We start from the raw sequence: 25,269 nt of genomic DNA, 5'->3' as shown, positions 1-25,269 counted from the left end.
CTCCTCTACTCCGTGTCTCGGCACAACCTTCCCCTCTGCTGTCCTTCTCCTCACTGACGCCTCTGTCACTTGGGTGCTCTGTTCTCTCTTTCAAACGGTCCCGCCTCCGCTTTTGTACCTGCCAAACCACACCTCCCTCTTCTTTCATTTGTCCGTGGTGACAGTCTGTCTGGGGACATTGGCCATGACCGTGGCCTTGGGCGTGACCGCGTGACTGCCGCTCTGCCACTCAATGTCTCTCAATACATGTGACCAGGGGATCATGGGGAAAACAATTATAAACAATACAGTGCGTAATAATAATTGGTACAAAAATAATAAGATGGTGGGGTTAAATGAGGCAATTATACACATTAAGCACCAATAAAAACAAATTACAAAAGTTTTAAGAACCCCTCATTTCACCCTTGTCACAATAACATTATGTCTATGGTGCATATACTTTGAAATAACCATAGCGTGCTCAATTTTCATCCGATTTTCAAACGGTTTGGTGTTTTGTAAACACCAATGATGTAGTTATGATATTATTGTATAAAAAAAAAAAACATGATTATAATTATAAGTATGCAGTATCATAACTACATCTTTGGTGTTTACAAAACACCAAACCGTTTGAAAATCGGATGAAAATTGAGCACGCTATGGTTATTTCAAAGTATATGCACCATAGACATAATGTTATGAGTGACCGTCGCAAGATGGCCGCGGTTGAGCTACGCTTGCGCCGCCCCCTTGAGCCATATAGCCTTTATATATATCTATGGAGTCACCCCCCTCCTGAAGAAACCGACACTTGACCCCTCTGAGATCAAGAACTACAGACCGGTTTCCCTTCTATCCTTCCTATCTAAAACTCTCGAACGTGCTTTAAACAACTGTCTTCCTACCTCCACCAGAACAACCTCCTGGACTCCAACCAGTCGGGGTTCAAAGTGGGTCACTCGACAGAGACTGCCCTCCTGGCAGTGACGGAGTCGCTCCATGCCGCTAGAGCGAACTCTCTCTCCTCCGTCCTGATACTCCTGGACCTGTCTGCAGCATTCGACACAGTGAACCACCAGATCCTCCTCTCCACCCTCGAGGGGATGGGTGTCTCAGGCTCTGCACTCTCCCTGTTTGCATCCTACCTGACGGGTCGCTCCTACCAGGTGATGCTGAGAGGGTCTGTGTCAGAACCACACAGGCTCACTACTGGGGTTCCCCAAGGCTCGGTTCTGGGTCCTCTTCTTTTCTCTCTCTACACTACATCTCTTGGTGCTGTCATCCACTCCCATGGCTTTTCCTACCACTGCTATGCCGATGACACCCAGCTGATCCTCTCATTCCCCCCCTCTGACACACAAGTGGAGGCACGCATTGCTGCTTGTCTGGCTGACATCTCGGAGTGGATGTCGACGAACCACCTGAAGCTCAACCTGGACAAGACCGAGCTGATGTTCATCCCGGGGAAGGGCTGTCCTCACCGAGACATGGCCATCACCATTGAGAATGCTGTGGTGACGTCAACTCGGACTGCGAAGAATCTGGGTGTGACCCTGGACGATCAACTGTCGTTCTCGGCTAACATCGCATCAGTGACACGGTCCTGCAGATTCCTCCTCTACAACATCAGGAGGATTCGCCCCTTCCTCACGGAGAAAACAGCCCAGGTGCTCATCCAGGCTCTTGTCATCTCCCGCCTGGACTACTGCAACTCCCTCCTTGCTGGTGCTCCGGCATCAGCCATCAGACCTCTGGAGCTTGTTCAGAAAGCTGCGGCTCGTCTGGTGTTCAACCGCCCCAAGTTCTCCCACACAACTATCCTTCTCCGTTCTCTGCACTGGCTCCCCGTAGCAGCTCGCATTCAGTTTAAAACCCTGGTGCTAGCCTATAGAGCAGTGAAAGGAACAGCTCCTTCTTACCTCCGGGTTTTGGTCAATGCCCACACCCCTGCCCGACCACTCCGGTCTGCCACCTCGGGGCGACTGACTCCCTCGCCACTCAACGGTCCTTCTGGTCGATCGACACGGTCACGACTTTTTTCTGTTCTGGCCCCACAGTGGTGGAATGAACTTCCCACTGATGTCAGGACAGCAGAGTCACTGCCCATCTTTCGCCGCAGGCTGAAAACCCACCTCTTCAGGAAACACTATCCTTCCTCTTTGCCTGGCCTACTTGTTGTTAACTAGTTGTACGAACTCTTGTTTTATTTTTGTATTGTTTTATTGGATCTTGTTTAGTCGATACACTTATTTGTTTTAGCTCGTGCTCATTTGATTTTGCCATTTTTGTCTCATCTGTTTAAGAAAGTAGGTAGCTGATATATTGCACTTTTACCTTGGCGCTAGGTATACTCTTGGTTGCTTGTTTTTGCAGGAAATGTACTTAAAACTTCTGGTGATTAGTAGTTTTCGTTCCCTACCTATGTTGAATACACTTATTGTAAGTCGCTTTGGATAAAAGCGTCTGCTAAATGACTGTAATGTAATGTAATGTAAAAGAGCACACAAGAGAACAGGTTGAGTGTGAAACACCATGGTACAATGGTTAAACTACAAACCTTGTAAGCATTAAGTTCTTGGTTCAAATCTGGTAAGAACATTGTTCAAAGTTTTTATTTGGCTCTTTGTACCTAATCTTTCAGTGAAGAGCGTGCAAGAGAACAGCTCGAGTATGACTCACAGTGGTGAAGTGATAAATCCAGCAAGGGCAATTTTTACCAAATTTCTACCTGGCTCTTTACCCATACCTAATGTGTCACCGAAGAGCACACAAGAGAATAGGTCAAGTGTGAGCCATAGTGGTACTATCTTGTGTCCTTGCTTACTGTAAGCTTACTGTAAATCGCTCTGGATTAAGAGTGTCTGCTAAATACCTAAACTGTAAACAATGGTTAAGATACAGGCTTTGCAAACTTAAGGTACTTGGATCAATACCAGCCAGGACATTTTTCCAAGTTTGTAACTGTACCCTAATCTTTAACAATGTTGAAGATCCAAAAGTCAAAACACATTGGTTCTCTGTTGCCAGAATAATATCCTTTTTGACCTGAAGATGGAGGTGCCTCAGTATCTTTCACCTTACACAATCTGCATCACCACAAGCAAAAGTTTTTTAGTTTTTTTTATTATTTTCATTAAGTTTGTATCTAGCTCTTGTACCTTTATCTAATCTTTCAGTGAACACAGCAAAAGAGAACATATTAAACATGGACCATGGTGGAGCAGTGGATAAGATACAGGCCGTATAACTAAAAGGTTCTGGGTTCAAAGACAGTGGGAATCATTTTACTAATTTGTACCTGGCTCTTTACCTGTACCAACTGAAGAACACACAAGAGAATAGGTCGAGTGAGAAACTATGGTACAATGGTTAAGATACAAACCTTGTAAGCAGGAAATTCTTCGTTCAAATCTGGCAAGAACATTGTTCAAAGTTTTTATCTGGCTCTTGCAACTGTACCTAATCTTTTAGTGAAAACTGTGCAAGAGAAAATATGAACCACGTGGTGTAATGGTACAGTGTAAGTATGAACCCCGGTGGTGTAGTGGTTAAGATATGGGCCTATCGGGCCGAAGGCTCTATGTTCAAAACCAGCAAGGTTTTTTACCTGGCTCTTTTACCTGTACCTAATCTTTCAGTAAAGACCACGCACAAGAACACAACTGATATGAATCACAGTTGTGCAGTGGTTAACATATGGGTCCTGTGTTCTGGAGGTTGTTCGTTCAAAACCAGCAAGGACATTATGCCAAGTGTTTTACATGGCTCTTGTACAAATTTAGTTTACTAATCTAAGACACAATTATAACATGTGGCCGGGTGGTGTGATGGTCTAAGCGTCAAACTCTCAGTGCAGAGATTCTATGTTCAAATCCCAATTCTCTTATAGGTCAGTGCTGGAGTATTTCCATTTACATTGACTGCTTTGAGGACAGTCAGGGTATGATTATACAATATCAACAGATAAGATAAATAATGAATGAAGTGTTCTTAACTATATACTTTATCGGCGAAAAAAAGTAGTCCGTGGTTGTTTGAAAAAGTAATGTCTCAAGCGGGAGACGAACCCAAACTCCCAAAAGTAAAGGACTGGATGTCTAATGAGAAACGAGGTGCGCCACCACTGAGGCTGACGCTAAGGAGTGGTATTTGGGCTCTATTAGAATGTGACACACACACACACACACACACACACACACACACACACACACACATACACATAGCAGATCTACAAGCTTACGATGTGACGCATTGTGAAATTGTAGATCTGCTACTTTCACTACTTACCGCAGCTAAAAGGTTTGGGAACCTCTGGTTTAAAAGATGCTAATAATATATTTGTGTATAGTAGCTACTCCACGTATTCATTAACTAATCTACTAATCTACTAATCTACTAATCTACAATGCTATTCGCCATGCATGCAATGTTGAGATTACATGGAATCCATCTATTTATCTGCAGTACCGTCCACGGTACTGCAGACCGTCCGCGGCGGTAAGGGGGTGTGTGTGTTTTGGGACGAGCGTTCCGTAACGGAGATTTAAGCAAATTGAGAATAAGGCTAACAGCTAGCATGATTAACGGAGGGTGCGTTCGAAAATACAGCACTGTGCGCACTGTCCAATACAAACTAATAGGCGAGTGTGCTTTCAAATGTACATATTTTTTGTTTTGATTGTATTGCTGTATTGTTGTATTGTGCTTTCTGCTTTGGCAATGTAAACGTATGTTTTCTCATGCCAATAAAGCCCTTTGAATTGAGTTGTGTGCTCCGGTGCGTAATTTCCGAACGCACCCTTGACGGAAGCTGCTGAGGCTATCATACAAAGATGGTTCAATAGCGAGATACGCAACTCCAGCAAAGATTGTTAATATAGGAAGATACACATTCTCCATTGGAGCAAGAGGCGAAGTAGTACACACATCCTACAAATTATATATATATATATATATATATATTACCACTATAGACCATAGTATGTTTGAATGTTAAGTTTAGCAAAATGTCATGATTCCCAAATCATACCCCATCAACCAAGACAGTTAATAATGGAAAATGATATTATTGAGCATTGGAACACACATTTTATTTAATTTTTAATATGTCTATAATGATTTCACGTAGGCCTACCACATTCACATATAGAATCTCAGTTTATCAGTTTTTAGAACATCTTATAGGAACAGCAGATAATAAAATATAATATAAGGGACAGAGCCCTCTATGTCTCGTCCGTCAGACTGCAGATGGACTCTTCAGATATCTTCCCAAATCTCGCGCGAGTGTGTTGCTGTGATAGTAGAGAAAAGTCGATAACAAAGTTGATTTTCTCCTAATTTGTGTCACAAAAAAAAAAGCCATTTTAGTATGCAAATCGTGCATATTTTGTGTCTTGTGATGATCGGGTCCAATGTTTAGTTCAGTGACCATGGAGATAAGGAATGGTTCAGAAGCTGTGTTCACGTTGACTCTTCCATTGTAATCAGTAGACTCCAACTTGCTTCCTGTCTCATAAAAAGGTGTCCACCTACGTCATGCAGAAACGGGAAGTAAACCAGAGAATGCGACTCTTGCTATTTTCCTCTTGGGTAAACTGGAGTCCAACATAGATATAGACACACCTCCTTACCGCCGCGGACGGTCTGCAGTACCGTGGACGGTACTGCAGATAAATAGATGGATTCCATGTAATCTCAACATTGCATGCATGGCGCATTTAATAACATTGTAGATTAGTAGATTAGTAGATTAGTTAATGAATACGTGGAGTAGCTACTATAAACAAATATATTATTAGCATCTTTTAAACCAGAGGTTCCCAAACCTTTTAGCTGCGGTAAGTAGTGAAAGTAGCAGATCTACAAGCTCACAATGCGTCACATCGTAAGCTTGTAGATCTGCTATGTGTGTGTGTGTGTGTGTGTGTGTGTGTGTGTGTGTGTGTGTGTGTGTGTGTGTGTGTGTGTGTGTGTGTCACATTCTAATAGAGTGTAGTGGAGTAATTTTTAGCGGTGCCAACCGCTCTACACTTGACTTTGTCCGTATGTCCGTCTGTATGAGCCTGACGGCAAAGAAGAAACACATACAAACACACGCACACACACACACACACACACACACACACACACACACACATGCCACTGCTTATCAAAGAGGGGTCCAGGGACCCCCAGCGTATGTTATGTCCGTCCGCCCGTTTAGAGCACGGGATTTCAAACAGCTATAACTCCAGTTCGCAGCATGCCACCAAGTCCTAATTTCATATGTGGACTTAGACCACCAATAGGAACGAGCATGAATTGCTGAAGTTATCAAAGAGGGGTCCAGGGACCCCCAAGCACGGGATGAGCACGGGATTTTAAACAGCTATAACTCCAGTTTGCAGCATGGCACCAAGTCCAAACTTGGTATGTGGACTTAGACCACCAATAGGGACGAGCATGAATTGCTGAAGCCCCGCCCCCTCTGTCTTCCCATTGGCTGGCCTTTAAACAGCCATAACTCAAGTTCACAGCATGCTAGGGAGTACAAATTTTGTACATGGACTAAAACCACCAATAGGGACAAACTGTAATTACTTAAGCCCCGCCCCCTCTGTCTGCCCATTGGCTGGCCTTTAAACAGCCACCATTCCAGCTTGCAGCATGCTACCAAGTACAAATTTGGTAAGTGGACTCAGACCACCAATAGGGACGAACTGAAATGAGTTAAGCCCCGCCCCAAAGGCACCGCTTCCTTCACACAGGGTGTGATTTTTTTTTTCACCATTGTGTCACTACCGAAACGTTTTTGTGTCACTACTGAAACGAAAGTTAAATCCGAAAGAATCACTAAGTGTGGAGGCCAAAATCGTCCCCCCAAAAACCTGTTAGGAGTATGTTTCAGGCAATTTAGAGTTGATTGGTAGTACTTTGTAGTGGAGTAATTTTCTTTTTCACCATTGTGTCACTACCGAAACGTTTTTGTGTCACTACCGAAACGAAAGTTAAATCCGAAAAAATCACTAAGTGTGGAGGCCAAAATCGTCCCCCCAAAAACCTGTTAGGAGTAAGTTTCAGGCAATTTAGAGTTGATTGGTAGTACTTTGTAGTGGAGTAATTTTTTTTTTTCACCATTGTGTCACTACCGAAACGTTTTTTTGTCACTACCAAAACGAAAGTTAAATCCGAAAAAAATCACTAAGTGTGGAGGCCAAAATCGTCCCCCCAAAAACCTGTTAGGAGTACGTTTCAGGCAATTTAGAGTTGATTGGTAGTACTTTGTAGTGGAGTAATTTTTTTTTTCACCATTGTGTCACTACCGAAACGTTTTTGTGTCACTACCAAAACGAAAGTTAAATCCGAATAAATAACTAAGTGTAGTGGCCAAAATCGTCCCCCCAAAACTTTGCAGTGGAGTAATTTTTTTTTCACCATTGTGTCACTACCGAAACGTTTTTGTGTCACTACCGAAACGAAAGTTAAATATGAAAAAATCACTAAGTGTGGAGGCCAAAATCGTCCCCCCAAAAACCTGTTAGGAGTACGTTTCAGGCAATTTAGAGTTGATTGGTAGTACTTTGTAGTGGAGTCATTTCTTTTTTCACCATTGTGTCACTACCGAAACGTTTTTGTGTCACTACCGAAATATATATATATATATATATATATATATATATATATATATATATATATATATATATATATATATATATATATATATATAAACTGCTCACAAAATGTAAGGAAACTTGAATTTGGGCCATTATATTTCCCCTTTACTAATACCAATCAGTAAAGTGTTACATATCTTTATCGGTGATTAGTCACCTTTACAACGAGGTACAGCTTGTAAGCATCGGGCATTCATGGAATGAGCAACACAGGCAAACGTGTGGGTAGCGCAGAGCAAAAATGTGCCAAAATCACCCAATATACTTTTGCTGGTAATCGCTCTTGTTTTGAGCGACCTGCCAGCACACACCTGCTGAGAGGTGGGTTCTGCAACTTTGCGTTCTGCAACATGGGTTCTGCAACTTTGTTGAGTTTGTGTATGCTCCAAGCAGCAACACTGCCCCCATGGAAAGATGCCACGTTTGTCCCTTCAGGATAAGGCCTGTGCAATAGGGCAAGTGAAGCTGGTGTTCCGTTACGCAGATTACGCATTATTTGATGTCAGCCCTGGTAGCATTTGTAGACCGGTGTGTGCCAGTCAAAGGTGTGTGTCTGGCACCTGGGCATGGGCCCTGCAACTTTGACATCTGTCTTTGGTATCGTTGTGCAAATCTTGCCTGTAAATCTATGGTTCCTGAGTGAAGCAAGGGGTCTGGGTTGTTGTCTTCCTTGTTGACTTCACCAGTCTCACAGAACTTAGTCCTAAGTTTGGAAATGGTACCAGGGGCCTGTTCCTCAAAAGGGAATTAGAGCTTAAGCCTGGCTTTAACACCTATCCTGGCTTAATTTAGCCAAGATTAGGGCTGAATCGGTTCCTCAAAAGCTGAATTAGCTTGAAGATTAGTTTAGCCAGTTCACCCTGGCTAAGTTTAGCCATGACCCGATTCCTCAAAAGAGAATTGAAGCAAGCCTACCTTAGTTACCATGGCAATTTAGCTGTGAAGTTAGCCTGGTCAGGAGCAGGCTAACAGCCAAGCTTACTTAATCCAGTGCCTTGTTCTTCAAGTTTTTCCACAGTTAATTCAACACATGTGTTTGAATATGGACTCATTTTAATGACCTTGCATTCAAATAAAATGAAATAAATACAATCAGATATAATCAAATTAATTATATTACTGAAATAGTGTGTGACCATGAATCATAATTGTTTCACAATGACTCATGTGATGTCATTGTCACTCTGTTAACACTATAGTTCATATTGTTGTTAGATGTTTCATAATATATAACAGATTTTTTTTTCACTGAATGTTAGTCAATGAGGAGCATATTTTAAATTATCAATTTCTAGTCAATGGAGAAATTATTTTTTATTTCTTGTCCACCTTTGGAGTTACATCATGATGGCAAGGTAACTACACAACCCAAACCTCTACCAAAGTGGTCTTGCAAATGTGGGGTTATTGCGTGTCCCGCCCACAGAGAGGAACGCCGCTCTGGTTTTGGACTCCATGATTGGTCAAGTTCAAGGATTCTGCTATCGACTTTCATGGTCTTTTATAGAAATACGTGAAGCCTGGCTTCATTATCCTGGCTGGACATAGCCTGCCTTGACAAGGCCTAGCTCGACAAAGTCGCTCCTTTTCAGCCTGGCTTTGCTTCGAGGAACGGAATAAACGAGGCTTATATGGTCCAGGCTTAGTTTATTCACCTTTTGAGGAACAGGCCCCTGGGCTAACACCAAATAATGCTGTCACTCTGCATAACGGAACACCATCTTCACTTGCCCTGTTGCACGGGCCTTATCCTGACAAAAGTGGCATCTTTCCATGGGGGCAGTGTTGCTGCTTGGAGCATACACAAACTCAACAAAGTTGCAGAACCCATGTTCAGGTGCCAGTCACTCACCTGTGAGACAGTCACACACCTGTGACTGGCACACACCTGAAGCCCATTGAATGTCATGAATGTCACAACGTTGAATGTCAGCAGAAAAGTCTAACAGGCCATTTTGGCACATTTTTGCTCGGCGCTACCCACACGTTTGCTTGTGTTGCTCATTCCATGAATGCCCGATGCTTACACGCTGTACCTCGTTGTAAAGGTGACTAATCAACGATAAAAATGATATATAACACTTTACTGATTGGTATTAGTAAAGGGGAGATATAATGGCCCAAATTCAAGTTTCCTTACATTTTGTGAGCGGTTTATATATATATATAGACAACCACACCTACTTAGGAGACCATTTGTAGGATTTGTGTATTCGCCTCTAATGACTCCAATGGAGAATGTGTATCTTCCTATATTAACAATTGCTGGAGTTGCGTATCTTTGCTATTGAACCATCTTTGAATGATAGCCCCAGCAGATCCAGTCAAGGGTGCGTTCGGAAATTATGCACCGGAGCACACAATTCAATTCAAAGGGCTTTATTGGCATGAGAAAACATACGTTTACATTGCCAAAGCAGAAAGCACATACAACAATACAGCAATACAATCAAAACAAAAAATATGTACATTTGAAAGCACACTCGCCTATTAGTTTGTATTGGCCAGTGCGCTCAGTGCTGTATTTTCGAACGCACCCTCCGTTAATCATGCTAGCTGTTAGCCTCAATTTGCTTAAATCTCCGTTACGGAACGCTCGTCCCAAAAACACACCCCTTACCGCCGCGGACGGTCTGCAGTACCGTGGACGGTACTGCAGATGGTAAATAGATGGATTCCATGTAATCTCAACATTGCATGCATGGCGCGTTTAATAGCATTGTAGATTAGTAGATTAGTAGATTAGTTAATGAATACGTGGAGTAGCTATACTATAAACAAATATATTATTAGCATCTTTTAAACCAGAGGTTCCCAAACCTTTTAGCTGCGGTAAGTAGTGAAAGTAGCAGATCTACAAGCTCACAATGCGTCACATCGTAAGCTTGTAGATCTGCTGTGTGTGTGTGTGTGTGTGTGTGTGTGTGTGTGTGTGTGTGTGTGTGTGTGTGTGTGTGTGTGTGTGTGTGTGTGTGTGTGTGTGTGTGTGTGTGTGTGTGTGTGTGTGTGTGTGTGTGTGTGTGTGTGTGTGTCACATTCTAATAGACCCCAAATACCACTCCTTAGCGTCGGCCTCAGATAGACCTCGTTTATCATTAGACTTCCAGTTCTTTACTTTTGGGAGTTTGGGTTCGTCTCCCGCTTGAGACATTACTTTTTCAAACAACCACAGACTCCTTTTTTTCGCCGATAAAGTATATAGTTAAGAACACTTCATTCATTATTTATCTTATCTGTTGATATTGTATAATCATACCCGGACTGTCCTCAAAGCAGTCAATGTAAATTGAAATACTCCAGCACTGACCTATAAGAGAAATGGGGTTTGAACATAGAATCTCTGCCCTGAGAGTTTGACGCTTACACCACCACACCACCCGGCCACATGTTATAATTGTGTCTTAGATTAGTAAACTACTGTACCGTTCATTTGTATGTTAGCCCTCAATTAGTACAGTTAAGTTGAAATACTCCAGCACTTCTGAATTAACTTTCAGAAATTATCTTTCAGAAAGAACCCCCCACCTTCACAGAACAATCAAATACTGCCATTGTGATTTGCATATCAAAAACTCAAGGAACTAGCCATGAATGGCTGTGGCTGCATATAAGTGATATTAATAATAATAATAATAATAATAGCAAGAATATATATACCCAGCTCCAAACACATGAACATGCAGATACACTGATATGAATCCCTGGCTCTTAATTTGGTAACATTTACCAGATTATTGCATTTATAACCACTGAAACATGTCTGTTTTCATCGGTTTCTCTCACTCTCAGTCTCCCTTCCTCCTTTTTTAGTCCCACCCCCTCTCAGAACCTGTTAGGTTGACTAGAGTTGATTTGACACTTGACACCTACCCAATGACAATGCTTCCATCAGCTTGATATTGGTATAAATGTAACATAATAAGCAGCTGCATGTATGCTCCCTAGTGGTCCTGGTGCTTTAGCCAACTGGTTAGTGTAGCTAGTAGCTACCAATGATATGAGAAACTTGTGTTCAAATCCCCAATTGGACTCTTAACCTGCAAATCACAAGCTTAACCTGCCTTAACTGCACCATATTGTATGTGTAACGCCCGGGACTCCTGAGTCAGTGCCACCTGGTGTTTTTATATGGAGATGTTCTATTATGAGTTTAATGAATTAAAATTATGTTTGGAAAACATCAATTGTCTGTCATACTGTAACAAATTAGGTCCTTATCATAAATCCTTTGCTGAACCATATTAATATCAATCAAACGAGGATAAATGGATAACATAAGATAAACATACAGGTTAGGGCGGTAACTCTAACCATTCAGCTATCCAACCACTCTACCCAGCACCCACCCCCTATTCCAAAGTGTGTAATTGGCAGTTTCCAGTGGCAGCCATGTTTGTGCCTGTACACTTGTACCCGCATGCTGGGAGAAGCCTGATTTATATTTTGTACACTTACTATCTCTGAAATTAAAATGTTCCAAAATAGCCAATCTTCAAGCTTGCAACACGTAAGACAGAAAGCTGAACCTAACAAGATTATTTCTCACTGTATGTGTGCTTGGTATGTACAATCACATCAAGACAAAATTGATATTTGGTACATTGAGGATTTAATAAAACTATCAGTTTACATACTTGATAAAATACAATTTCGAGGAAATCGGCAACAGGACAAGTCATAAGACGTTATCATAATCAATATATATTACTACCCATTATTGGGTAATAATATAATGGAAAAAGTTACATTTGGGTCCTGACAAGAATCAGTTTTGAACCCCTGGTTAGTCTTTACTATGAAAACGTCTATTGACTATCTACGGACATGATCAAGTCAGAATAGCTGTAGATCCACTGTAACCCAGATTTGGGTTACAGTGGATCATTTTCATAATTATGATCATGGCTAGAGAATCTATAGTAGCTATTAGTATATAGCTTAGATGCTATTGTTCAAACATGATACATTCAATGAATGGAAGTTCGGACATTTAGTTATTGCAAACTTTGGGTCCTGACAAGAATCAGTTTTGAACCCCTGGTTAGTCTTTACAATGAAAACGTCTATTGACTATCTACGGACATGATCAAGTCAGAATAGCTGTAGATCCACTGTAACCCAGATTTGGGTTACAGTGGATCATTTTCATAATTATGATCATGGCTAGAGAATCTATAGTAGCTATTAGTATATAGCTTAGATGCTATTGTTCAAACATGATACATTCAATGAATGGAAGTTCGGACATTTAGTTATTGCAAACTAAATATTGGAAAATGCTGACTGTCTGGGAGCCAAATTCCTCAAATAGTGATCCAGGAGATAAATAATACAGGATATTATCTACAGTGTCCTTTAAGCAAGTTTGACAGGCAAGGATTACAAAGCATGAGTTTTTGGACATTAAGATCTTGTGTGATTCCTGCCTTGACAGGAGTTAATAAGTCAGACTTGGGCTAAATTCTACAGAATATTTGTATGTGGTACATTAATAGTTAAGGTGGGCAGTAATATTGTAGGGGAGTCCCATCATAGTATAAAAATAGCCTTCTCCGTCTCAATAAAGGCCTCAAAAAGTGTTGTTTTTACAGCATAACAGAACCACCTCTGATCATAAACATACACTACACGAATAGTCAGCACAGACAGGTAATGCCTGGTGAAGTTAAAGTGAAAAGTGTGAAAATGTGACCATAGTTGATAATATAAGCATGTAAAAAAAATCAGTGTCTCTGTTAGTTACACCAACATTGTTCTTGTGAAGCAGTTTTGATTTTATACTGTAGGAGAAGTATTTTAAAGAATTTCGATTCAGCCAAAGGAGGCGTAGGTCGTCACCACACAAGCAGTCAGTCTGTATAGTGGTTTCACCACTGAACACCGCATTGCGATTTGTGTGGCTTCATTCATACACTGAACACATAGTAACTTGATATTGATAGCTAAACAATGGTCAGCGAGGCTGTTATCTTTGTTGTTTTTTAGGGTAAAGTGAATTGGGAGAGCTGTCCTGTATTCTTTACTCCTAACAAATAGGGAGTTATCAAATGTGTGTTTCCTGGAACTGTAGTTTAAGGAATACACAAGGAAATTAATGCCGTCCCAACATTGAGATCTGGATGTACAAGAAAAGGGGGCAGACTATGAAAAGCGAGCGTTGCCCCAGTGACTGAAGTGCATTCCCTCTAGGATTCAGCTTTAACTGACAAGAACCAAACTCTCCTTGTGCGTCTTTATTTCTAGCCTTTCAGGTTGCCAGTTAAGAGGATCCGTCTCCACTCTGTCTGATGTCTGCGACGCTCTCTGGGACTCTGGCCACCATGCCCTCCAAAGACTTGGTCAGACAGATCTGGCAACCCAAACGTGACCTACAAGAAAAGGGAAGGAGTTTATCTTTAAAATAAAGCAACACAGGCAGTTACACAGACAAAAACGAAGAGAGAGAGATAGAGAGGTAGAGGGACAGATAGAAGAGAAGAGATTGGGGAAAGATAAAGGAAAGGAATAACACAGGATGGAGTAAGTGGACATGTGTTGCTGGTGGTGCGGATGGGGGACGTGTTAATGAAGTGATGTGTTTACATCTTTGTTCCCCACTGTGATTAACAGATTAAGTGTTTCTAATCTGATTACCTCCATATTAGCATCTAACCAGCACAATGTGTGTCCACTTTCTCAAATCAAAGTACCTGTGAGACCACTCTGAAAAATCTAATCTGGTCTTGTGCCTACGTTATTGGAATAACCTCCATCTTAACCTCCATGTGTATGCACAAGCGTGTGTTTCAGCCCTCTTTCCTCGATAGGTCACCAACGATAGGACGTTAGCCCAGTAAATAATTCCTTGCTCTTAATATACTCTTTAACTCTCAAGAGTGTGAAACTGAAAACGGACACAAATGTACCCGTAAGGGTAAAATGATTGAAACCAGGGTGGTGAAGATTGAAACCAGGGTGGTGAAGAGTGACAGAAGACAAACAGCAGGTCAATAGCAGATTAGCAGGGTTCACTCCTCAAGTGGCCATACAATCTAATTGAGCTGCCTAACTGGCTGGGTAGCAAGTTAAATAATGTTGGTATTTATGGTAACTATGGTAATGAGCTAATGGAGATTACATTACATTACAGTCATTTAGCAGACGCTTTTATCCAAAGCGACTTACACTAAGTGCATTCAACATAGCAACACCAAAGAGTTCCTAGAATTTCTCATCTGTCTTCATTTGGCTCAGCGTGCATGCAAGCGACTGTGGTGACGTTACGCCACCTACACGTGTGAGTGGGGTGGATTCGCCCACTGATCTAGGATCAGAATACCAGTGTCCTTCGAGTGTGTCGGAGTGAATATTGTCAGCACAGCAGCATGTCGAACACACAAAAAAGTGTGGTTGCACTTTACAAGAGAGGAAAATGAGCATGCAAAGTGCATGCAAGGCAGTGAAATCCTTTCGTGCAAAGGTGGTAGCACGTCGACTTTCAAGTAAATCTCTCCACCAGAGACACAAAGCCAAAGGTTAATCTTATCTAGTCATTGTACCGTGTCGAGTCGCCCCTAAACACGGCGGCCCGTATCGCAACTAACGGTCTGGGGTGAGCAATCTGCTCCTAAACAGGTGGAGAGCGTTTATGAACCTGGGGTCCATTTGGTTCCATTTGTACACTTTCAGAGTTGCGCCCATGCATTAGAGTTAGAAATCGCAACCCTAATTGTCAGCTTGTCACCCAATGTTTGCCCCAGAATAGGGTTGCTAGGGTTAACGTTAAAGCCCCTGTACTGTATTAAAGCTTAATTAAACTTTGGTAGAGGTTTGGGTTGTGTCCTTGCCATAATGCATCTCCAAATATTATATATATATATATATATATATATATATATATATATATATATATATATATATATATATTAGGGGTGTGCCGATATATCGTCCCGCGATATATCGCGATACGTTTTCGCGACGATATGTATCGTTTTGGGGGGAAAAAATATCGTTTTTGAAAAAAAAATAATATTTTTTTATTTTTATTTTTTTTACAATCATAATAATCAGGCATGCAAACGGCCCCGAAGTGAAAAGAGTGACAACATGTTTTTTTTTCGGGTCAGGTGTCATACTATTTGGATTCAAAACGGCTATTGTAGCTGAAAAGCTACAAGTTTGCATGTCTGAATAATGCAAAAACAGAATTATTTGTTTGCATTTTCTTTTTTTCTCCTCCATATATTTTCATAATAAAAAAAGTGCGTATCGTATCGTATCGAAATCGTATCGAAGTTGTGAGCCAAATATCGTATCGTATCGTTTCGTGAAATTAGTGTATCGGCACACCCCTAATATATATATATATATATATATTAAAAAGTATGATCCAATACATTCTCCCTGACTTACATTGCACGGTGAAAACAGTTCTCCAAGTTGGGAACAAGGTGGATTCTGACAATGTATGAAATGACAAAACATGGTACACTGCAAAACCACTTTGTTTGCATTCGTTTGTGTGCTAAAAGTGCGACTTTGAGTCCCGTTTCGCTGTGTAATAGGAATAAATCGGGAGACTATTTTGGATTATGCATTTTTTATTCCAGAGCAACTATTGAACATATCTTGCCATATTTGGAGTCACATCATGGCAAGGTATCTAGTAACTACACAAGCCAAACCTGTACCAAGGTTTAATTGTGCTTTAAATCAACACTGAAGATCTGATTTCAGGGATTAATAAAGTATTTCTAATCTATTCTATTCACCATGTAAAGCATTTGCCCAATACAGCACAGGGGTCTAACATGGACCTGGAAGAATTACACTTTGTGAGAGCGTGTGTGCGTGGGCGTGCGTGTGTCTGCTTACGTGTCAGTGAGACCATAGGCCAGGTCCAACATATCCATCTCTTCGTCTGTGACCGGCCCCAGCTGTTTATAGATCTCCTCATCAAAGATCAGGTGGCACGTAGAGCAGGCCAACGTCCCCTCACATGCACCTACACACACACACACACACACACACACACACACACACACACACACACACACACACACACACACACACACACACACACACACACACACACACACACACACACACACACACACACACATTAATATGCAATACAGAGTAGAGATAATAATATATTTTGTGACTGTGTGTGTGTGTGTGTGTGTGTGTGTGTGTGTGTGTGTGTGTGTGTGTGTGTGTGTGTGTGTGTGTGTGTGAATGTGTGTGAGTGTGAGTGTGTGTGCGCGCGTACCAAAGCCATCAAAGTCTAGGTCTTGTTCTATGACAATGTCAAGTAATGAGTCACCAGGAGATCCTTTCACTGTCATCTTCTCTCCATCTCTGTTGATAAAATTCACCGTCACTTTGTTATCAGACCTGAAAAACACAGAGAGAGAGACAGACAGTCAGACACAGAGAGATCGTTCAACAAGTCAGTCCCTCAAACCAATCAATGTACTCAACAGTTGCACTGAAACTTCTCTTCAATGCAGCTCTTATTCTGGAATCTGCCTTAACCTTACTTCAAGCTAAAACAAAGAGGTTTGAAATGCAAACATACTCAAACACTCCTTCAGAAGTTTAGTGTACGCACAACAAAACATGACAGCAGAGTAATAGATTAAAAGAGTATAGAGTACTACTGTAGGTAATTGGGAGTGGTGATGAGGTGAACTGCAATGTTACATTATTTCAGCTCTGAGGCTCTATAAAGCAACCCTGCCCTCTAGTGGTCTGGCACGGTCTGTGCACCGACATCAGGCTGGTTGAGAAAGAGTCAAACTCTGGTGTTTCTTATGCAACAAGATGATACAGCGAGGACAAGTGGTTAGAGAGACAGTGTATTGTCTCTGTAAGAAACTAGGATCCCGGGTAAACCAAGAACATAGCATCAGTCTGAACAAATCAAAATAACAAATCATCTCATACCAGATAAACAATGAACCTAGCAACTGTTTACATAACATGCTATCTAAATGTAATTCTTAACATTGGGGTCAAGAAAACAAACCTACGGTAAGTAACAAAACATGACAGAGTGACCAAGATATGCTTGCATGGTAGCCATATCTTGGTCAATCGGTAGCCTGGTTCATCCCTGCAGGGGTACTGTATTGAGTACAATAAATAAAGTTGGATTCACTTTAATTAAAAGCTACAGCGCTTTGAATAGAGAGAACAGCTGGTTGGCTAAGTCAGTCTGCAGTACGTTCATACGTTGCAGGTGAAGTTATTCTCCACCAGTCCAATCTGGGAACCCATCTGTCCCCCTTTTAATTGAGCTCTGAATCTGTCTTGAGAGATTACCACCAGTCTTACAAATGAGGTTTGGAATGTTTGTTCCAGTCATGGAGATTAACCATAGAGCATCAGCTTTTATTTAAGTCTCATGAACTATTTACTGATGTGAAGCTAAACATCACATTTCTGCTACTAAGATGTAATGAAGAAGTTATTTGACTGTGTAGTAGATTAAATAAATACTGGTCATACTTCTACATGCTGAAAAGCTTAAAATATGAATGTAAAATCAATGTATTTCTTGAATAGTTTGGGTTAGAGTGTTGGTCAGGTCATGAAATTGATTATGCGACTGTCCCAGTTTGAGTTCAAGTTTTGGCCGCACAGCCCGCACTGAAGCGGTTCTTTGCACCAGAGTTGGTCAATCCTGGCACATAGCAGAGACCTACAAACTGTGCGGTTCAGAAAACATTCCTATGGGGTCCTCCTGAGGGACATAGCCAAGGATGAACATTCTTCAACAACTTAGCTTTTACCACTTCAGTGTAGTGTAACCTTGTCAAATTGGCTTAGTGGCCTTGTGGTTAGAATGTCCAACCTGAGACAGGGAGGTTGGGGTTCAATTCCCAGCCCGAATTACCAAAGACTATAAAAATGGTACGTACCAATGCATGCCTACCTGCTTGGGAACCAGCATCAAAATTTGTATTGGGGTTAAGGCCCTGCCATATAGTAGCATCATGTCCAGGGGTGTGTACTAGTACATCAAGCTGCCTCATGCTACAGAAGCAGGAGATATGGGCCACATGGCTCATTGACTCATCATTGATTGGTTTAGGAAAACCCTATGCACAAACCCACCCCAAAGCACGGTAATGCTTTGGGATGGAAGATTTTAGGGGAAGCGGTGGCCTTAAGGTTAGAGGAGCACAATTGTTGCCGGAAGGTTGCTGGTTCGATTCCCCAGACCGACAAGAAACATCTGGGTGGGGAAGTGAATGGTCACCACTCACCCCTCCCCAAACACAGCGGAAGTGCCCTTGAGCAAGGCACTGAACCAACTGCTCCAGTGGAGCTGCTCAGTGGCCAACAGTAGAAGCCTGTGGTTGTACTGGTTAGCTCCCTGGTTTTAATGTGCGTGTGTCTATGTGCAGGGCGTTGCTGAAAATGAGCGCTTGTGCTTAGCTACAACCCTGGGTAAATAAAGAACAAAAAAACAAAAAGACTATATAAAAGATTATTGTCTCCACCAGGCCGAAAGGCATGGCGAGAGAGTATGTTTTGCACCCCGCCCGTCCGTCCGTCCGTCCGTCCGTCACTCCCTGGATGCCAATTCAGAACCTCTGCCTCAAATTTTTCACATGGGCCTGTTATAGCGCCACCAGCAGGCCGATTTGTGCAAAACCCATTTTTTTACATTACTCCTACAGTTTTTAACCAAACGTCATGCAAATAAGTACACAGTATCTCTATAGTCATGTGATCAACCCTGATCTGTCCGATTTCCCATATTCCATCCTCATTGCTTAAGGTTGCCATCCAAAGTTTGCAAGATTGGTCTGTTTTGAACAAACTGCCTCAAACCATGAACGCAGCTTGCAATTTCCGTGAAATTTCACACGCACATTCCCACTAGGCCGAGGAAGAAACGCCACCCTTTTCACATTGGCCTGTTATAGCGCCACCAGCAGGTCTAATTTAGCAAAACACATTTTTGGAACAAAATGCCTCAAGTCATGAATGCTGTGTCTGATTGCCGTGAAAGACCTAAGAATAAATGCCACCATTTTCACATTGGCCTATTATAGCGCCACCAGGAGGCCAGAATAACGTACCACTTTTAGTAAGTAGCACTTTTTCTAGTTGGTAATAAACTCACTTCATGCTTTCATTTCATTTAGTCAAATCTAAAAGCGAACTGTTTTTCGAGATAATTCTTGTTTTGGACACTGTGGACAGAGTGTCAGGGCCATCCTCTGACGTCAGTACACATGAACAGTGTCAGCCAGGTTAAGGGCAGCAGCAGAGCTTACAAGCCTACAACACATGTGTTGAGCAGCAAACCAGTGGAATCATTGCACAACAGCGTGTTTGGCCATGAGAAGACCAGCCTTGGACAAAGCATGAACTGATGGATGGCATGGCTCTGGCCTTAGTGTCATACAAAACCACAGAATCACATTTCACCACCAGGCAATTTTGCCAAATTTCCTACATGAAAAGCTTGGCAGTTAACCAAAAGCTATCACAGTGGCTGGTCAATATCTTGGAAATGGGCTGATGAAATATTAAATTCATGTTGTCACAATTATTACATAATCGCATGATCATAATTATTTGTGGTAATAGAAATGATTCATTTTGCAAAATAATCAGAATAACTTCCATTGATCTGTATGCCGGCTAATTTTGAAAGGTTTTTAAAGTATAAAATCATTAAATATGTAGCCTGTTTTGGCCATAGTATAGTACATTATTTGTTTAGAGTATTGGTACCAGTCTTGTCAGCCATTTCTTTGTATATTCAAGTTATTTCTCATATCTGCTAAGTGCAATTTCTTGTTTACCATGCCTAAAATGCTATTTATATGTTCAATGCCAAAAACACAATTAAATCATTCATTGCATTATTTATGACAATTAATCATAAACTAAAATGTCATGATCTATTGTGACCCAGTTTATTTAAAACAGATCACGAGCATGTACTCAATGACCCCAGTGTTACAATACTGTACACACTACACTAGCCAAGCTAAACTGGGGTACATATGAAGCCATGCATTAAGCTTTGCAGTTTTACCATAATGGATGACATGAAAAAGTTACTGTCCTGTATTTACAGGCAAAACATAACCTAGTAATAACTAGACATAACATTTAGGAAACTTCCAAAATTAATACTAACTTACTTTTTTCCCATCTTTAAAATAGGTGTTGATTGATTGATTGAATATTTTATTTGTCATAACTGAAAAAACAGCAGGTGGTACAGTCAGACATTAAGGCTAAAAGCCAAAGGATAACACAAATTCCTCTCCTCACCTAAGAGGCTGTGTGCTAGTGCTGAAGCTCCTCTGAAGCTGCAGGGTGCTGGCAGGGCTGAAGCCACTCTGAAGCTGGGTGCTGCTGAAAAAGCCCCTCTGATGCTGGGTGCTGCTTGGGGTGAAGCGTGGCTGGGTGCTGCTGGTGATGAAGCCCCTGTTCAGTGCCTGCAGACAACCAGCGGACCCAGTAGTGCTCCTCGCTGCTGTCCGTAACCAACTTTCTCGCAACGTTGCTTGAACCAGCCGGAGTCTTCTGGTCACCAAAGCCATTTTGTGGAACAACAAGTGCAGGAGTCAGTTGACCACAAAGTAGAACTAAACAAAACGACCCAACACTAGTATAGGTGCAGACTGAACGTGTTAAAGTGACACAGTCCAACTGTAAGGGACTGGTGGTAGGCTAGCTGCTTTTAGCTTCTTCCACGGACCACTCAGTCACTGACTGTCAAGAAGAGTCACTTTCATTGCATAACACGTTCACCTGCTTTACAAGGACCGAAAAACATTCAAACAACAATTGTTGTTGACACGTCCAAACACGTCAACGACACGCCGAGCAGCAGCTCACTGGAACGACGATAAACACAAAGGAACGCGTTATAAACTAACAGGTGAAGATGTTATCCAAGTGGTTCCTGAATGAAAAAAACTATAACCTCGCGTCACCCAACGGCGTCACCAGGATTTCTGCAGCACCCGTGGGAAGCTTGGTGTCTATGTTGTGTTCAGTGCTCAGATCCGGTTTACTAGTCTAGAGCCCGCCTACTGTATCCGGTTAATTAAACACACATTTCACTTTCACACACAAGCCATTTCCGTATCCATTTTACACCGGATCTGCAAAATACAGACGCGTAGACGCGCTAATGTTGCCCAATCAGGGCACATTATTGTTGATGCGTCCGTTTGGTGTTACAAAGTGACTCCGTTGAGCGGTGTTAAAGCTTGTCTTTAAGCAGACGGTGGTTCCCAAGACATCAACTCCGCCCATTTGAAACGACGTGTATTTAAATCGAAGAAGTCCAATGTATTGCCCAATAGGGAGTTGTATCTTTTTTGCCAAACACTTCGACCTTCTGATTTTAACCTATGCACTCTTTCTGTCTACAGCTGATATCATGACAAACGTCACCCAGAGCCACAAAGCTCAAAAACCACAAAGCTAAATTCGTTATGGACAAAGCTAAATTGTTTTATTAAATTATATGTGGAAAAACAAACATTTGTATTTTTGTTTTCTTCAAAGCGCTGAATTAACAGAGCTTTGATACATGTAACATGAGGCATGACTCATATGGGAAAAACAAACATGAGGCATGACTCATATCATTATGTGGAAAAACAAACATTTATATTAAATGTTTTCAAAGCGCTGGATCCAAGGGTGATTGATTGATTGATGTACTTTATTTAGTAAGACATGAGAACAGTACATGACAGTACATAACAGTACATGGAAGTACAAATTCACAATACAAGGTCTACTAAACTGGAAAGCTCATTAAGCACTAAGCTTGTTCCATGCACACAAATCATGATGAGCAAATCATGGTAAAAGGATAGGTGGGCACCTGGAAGAGTGGGCACTAGGGGTGGAGAAGAGTGGGCACTAGGGAAATCTAGAATGTGTTTTTAGAGTATAATATAAAACATCACTGAAGTTCAAACCCCCTAGAGTTTCTCTTAGAGGTACAATGCTGCCATCATTTGATAGTCAATGAACTGTAGCCTCACCTCATTACTTAAAAGTGAAACTCTCTGTATACACAGTGTCACTGACCCAGGGCTGCCAACACTCCTGGATCCCGCAGGAGTCTCCTGGTTTTTGACCACGTCTCCTGATTTATTCTGTTTTTCTCCTGAATTTGGTATCAAACTCCCAAAATTCACCAGGAAATGACATCTACTATGTTGATTGATTGATTGATTGATTGATTGATTGATTGATTGATTGATTGATTGATGTACTTTATTTAGTAAGACATGAGAACAGTACATTTACAATACAGTACATAACAGTACATGGAAGTACAAATTCACAATACAAGGTCTACTAAACTGGAAAGCTCATTAAGCACTAAGCTTGTTTAAGATGAGATCCCCATGCACACAAATCATGATGACATATAAGAGACAGACAGATATACACGCTACTATACAGAATGTCATACAATCAGTTTACAGGTTACTGGTATGAAAAGTGAAAAATATGTACAAAAGAAGAAAGAGAGAGGGTGAAGATCCTGAAGGCATACCGGATTCCTCCCAACCTACTCCGAGCAATAGAGTCCATGTACGCAGGAACAAGGGCCAAGGTGGTGACCCCAGACGGCAACAGCGAGGAGTTTGACATCCTGGCTGGGGTTATGCAAGGGGATACACTAGCCCCCTTTCTCTTCATTATAGTCCTCGATTATGCGCTCAGGAAAGCAATCAGTGGGCGAGAGCAGGAACTTGGCTTCACACTAACGCCAAGGAAGTCGAGGCGACACCCCGCAGTGGTCCTCACAGACCTTGACTATGCGGATGACATCAGTTTGCTCTCTGACAACGTGGAACAAGCACAAGAACTACTGAACAGGGTAGAGCTAGAGTGCGCCAAGGTCGGCCTCAGGCTAAACGCCAAGAAAACTGAGGTCCTCACCTACAACGTTCCACCAGAACATCAACCTCTGACTACAACAGGAGGCACTGTGCTGAAAGAAGTCGAGGACTTCAAATACCTGGGCGCATGGGTCAACTCAACTGAGCAAGATCTTAAAGTGAGGAAGGCAATTGCATGGAGGGCCCTGAATGGCATGACCAGTGTTTGGAACTCCAATCTCCCCCGCCAAATCAAACTCAGCTTCTTCTACGCGACAGTAGAGTCCGTTCTTCTCTATGGCAGTGAATGCTGGACCCTGAAACCAGCCCTTGAGAAGTCCCTGGACGGGTGCTACACCAGGATGCTGCGTGCAGTGCTTAACATCAGCAAGAGTGCGCATGTTACCAACAGAATCCTGTATGAGGGAATACCAAGGGTGAGCGAGAAGATTGCTGTAAGGAGAATGAGACTAGCAGGACACTGCCAAAGGCACCGAGAGCTGCCAGCCAGCAAACTGGTGCTGTGGGAACCAACACATGGGCACCGGTCAAGAGTTGATGCGTCCGTTTGGTGTTACAAAGTGACTCCGTTGAGCGGTGTTAAAGCTTGTCTGCAAGCAGACGGTGGTTCCCAAGACATCAACTCCGCTCATTTGAAACGACGTGTATTTAAATCGAAGAAGTCCAATGTATTGCCCAATAGGGAGTTGTATCTTTTTTGCCAAACACTTCGACCTTCTGATTTTAACCTATGCACTCTTTCTGTCTACAGCTGATATCATGACAAACGTCACCCAGAGCCCAACATCTAGCTATAAAAAACACAAAGCTAAATTCGTTATGGACAAAGCTAAATTGTTTTATTAAATTATATGTGGAAAAACAAACATTTGTATTTTTGTTTTCTTCAAAGCGCTGAATTAACAGAGCTTTGATACATGTAACATGAGGCATGACTCATATGGGAAAAACAAACATGAGGCATGACTCATATCATTATGTGGAAAAACAAACATTTATATTAAATGTTTTCAAAGCGCTGAATCCAAGGGTGATTGATTGATTGATGTACTTTATTTAGTAAGACATGAGAACAGTACATGACAGTACATAACAGTACATGGAAGTACAAATTCACAATACAAGGTCTACTAAACTGGAAAGCTCATTAAGCACTAAGCTTGTTCCATGCACACAAATCATGATGAGCAAATCATGGTAAAAGGATAGGTGGGCACCTGGAAGAGTGGGCACTAGGGGTGGAGAAGAGTGGGCACTAGGGAAATCTAGAATGTGTTTTTAGAGTATAATATAAAACATCACTGAAGTTCAAACCCCCTAGAGTTTCTCTTAGAGGTACAATGCTGCCATCATTTGATAGTCAATGAACTGTAGCCTCACCTCATTACTTAAAAGTGAAACTCTCTGTATACACAGTGTCACTGACCCAGGGCTGCCAACACTCCTGGATCCCGCAGACGTCTCCTGATTTATTCTGTTTTCTCCTGAATTTGGTATCAAACTCCCAAAATTCACCAGGAAATTACATCTACTATGTTGATTGATTGATTGATGTACTTTATTTAGTAAGACATGAGAACAGTACATGACAGTACATAACAGTACATGGAAGTACAAATTCACAATACAAGGTCTACTAAACTGGAAAGCTCATTAAGCACTAAGCTTGTTTAAGATGAGATCCCCATGCACACAAATCATGATGACTAAGAGACAGACAGATATACACGCTACTATAC

At 41.7% G+C, this 25,269-nt stretch overlaps 1 protein-coding gene across 1 annotated transcript; it reads right to left on the bottom strand.

Moving 5' to 3' along the window:
* Positions 1-12,229: 12,229 nt before the first annotated feature.
* Positions 12,230-21,570, bottom strand: LOC311041190 (adrenodoxin-like). Its single transcript, XM_084051722.1, has 4 exons — positions 20,925-21,570; positions 16,891-17,015; positions 16,494-16,623; positions 12,230-14,008 (listed from the first exon to the last, which is right to left on the bottom strand). The coding sequence occupies exons 1-4, from the start codon at positions 21,194-21,196 to the stop codon at positions 13,900-13,902; spliced, it is 636 nt and encodes a 211-aa protein (XP_083907848.1). The 5' UTR covers positions 21,197-21,570; the 3' UTR covers positions 12,230-13,899.
* Positions 21,571-25,269: the final 3,699 nt, after the last annotated feature.

This window comes from Gymnoscopelus microlampas, assembly GCF_963454915.1.
Source record: "Gymnoscopelus microlampas genome assembly, chromosome: 24".
Taxonomy (NCBI): Eukaryota; Metazoa; Chordata; class Actinopteri; order Myctophiformes; family Myctophidae; genus Gymnoscopelus; species Gymnoscopelus microlampas.
Note: the sequence above shows the minus strand (reverse complement) of the source record. Positions and strands in the feature narration are given on the sequence as shown.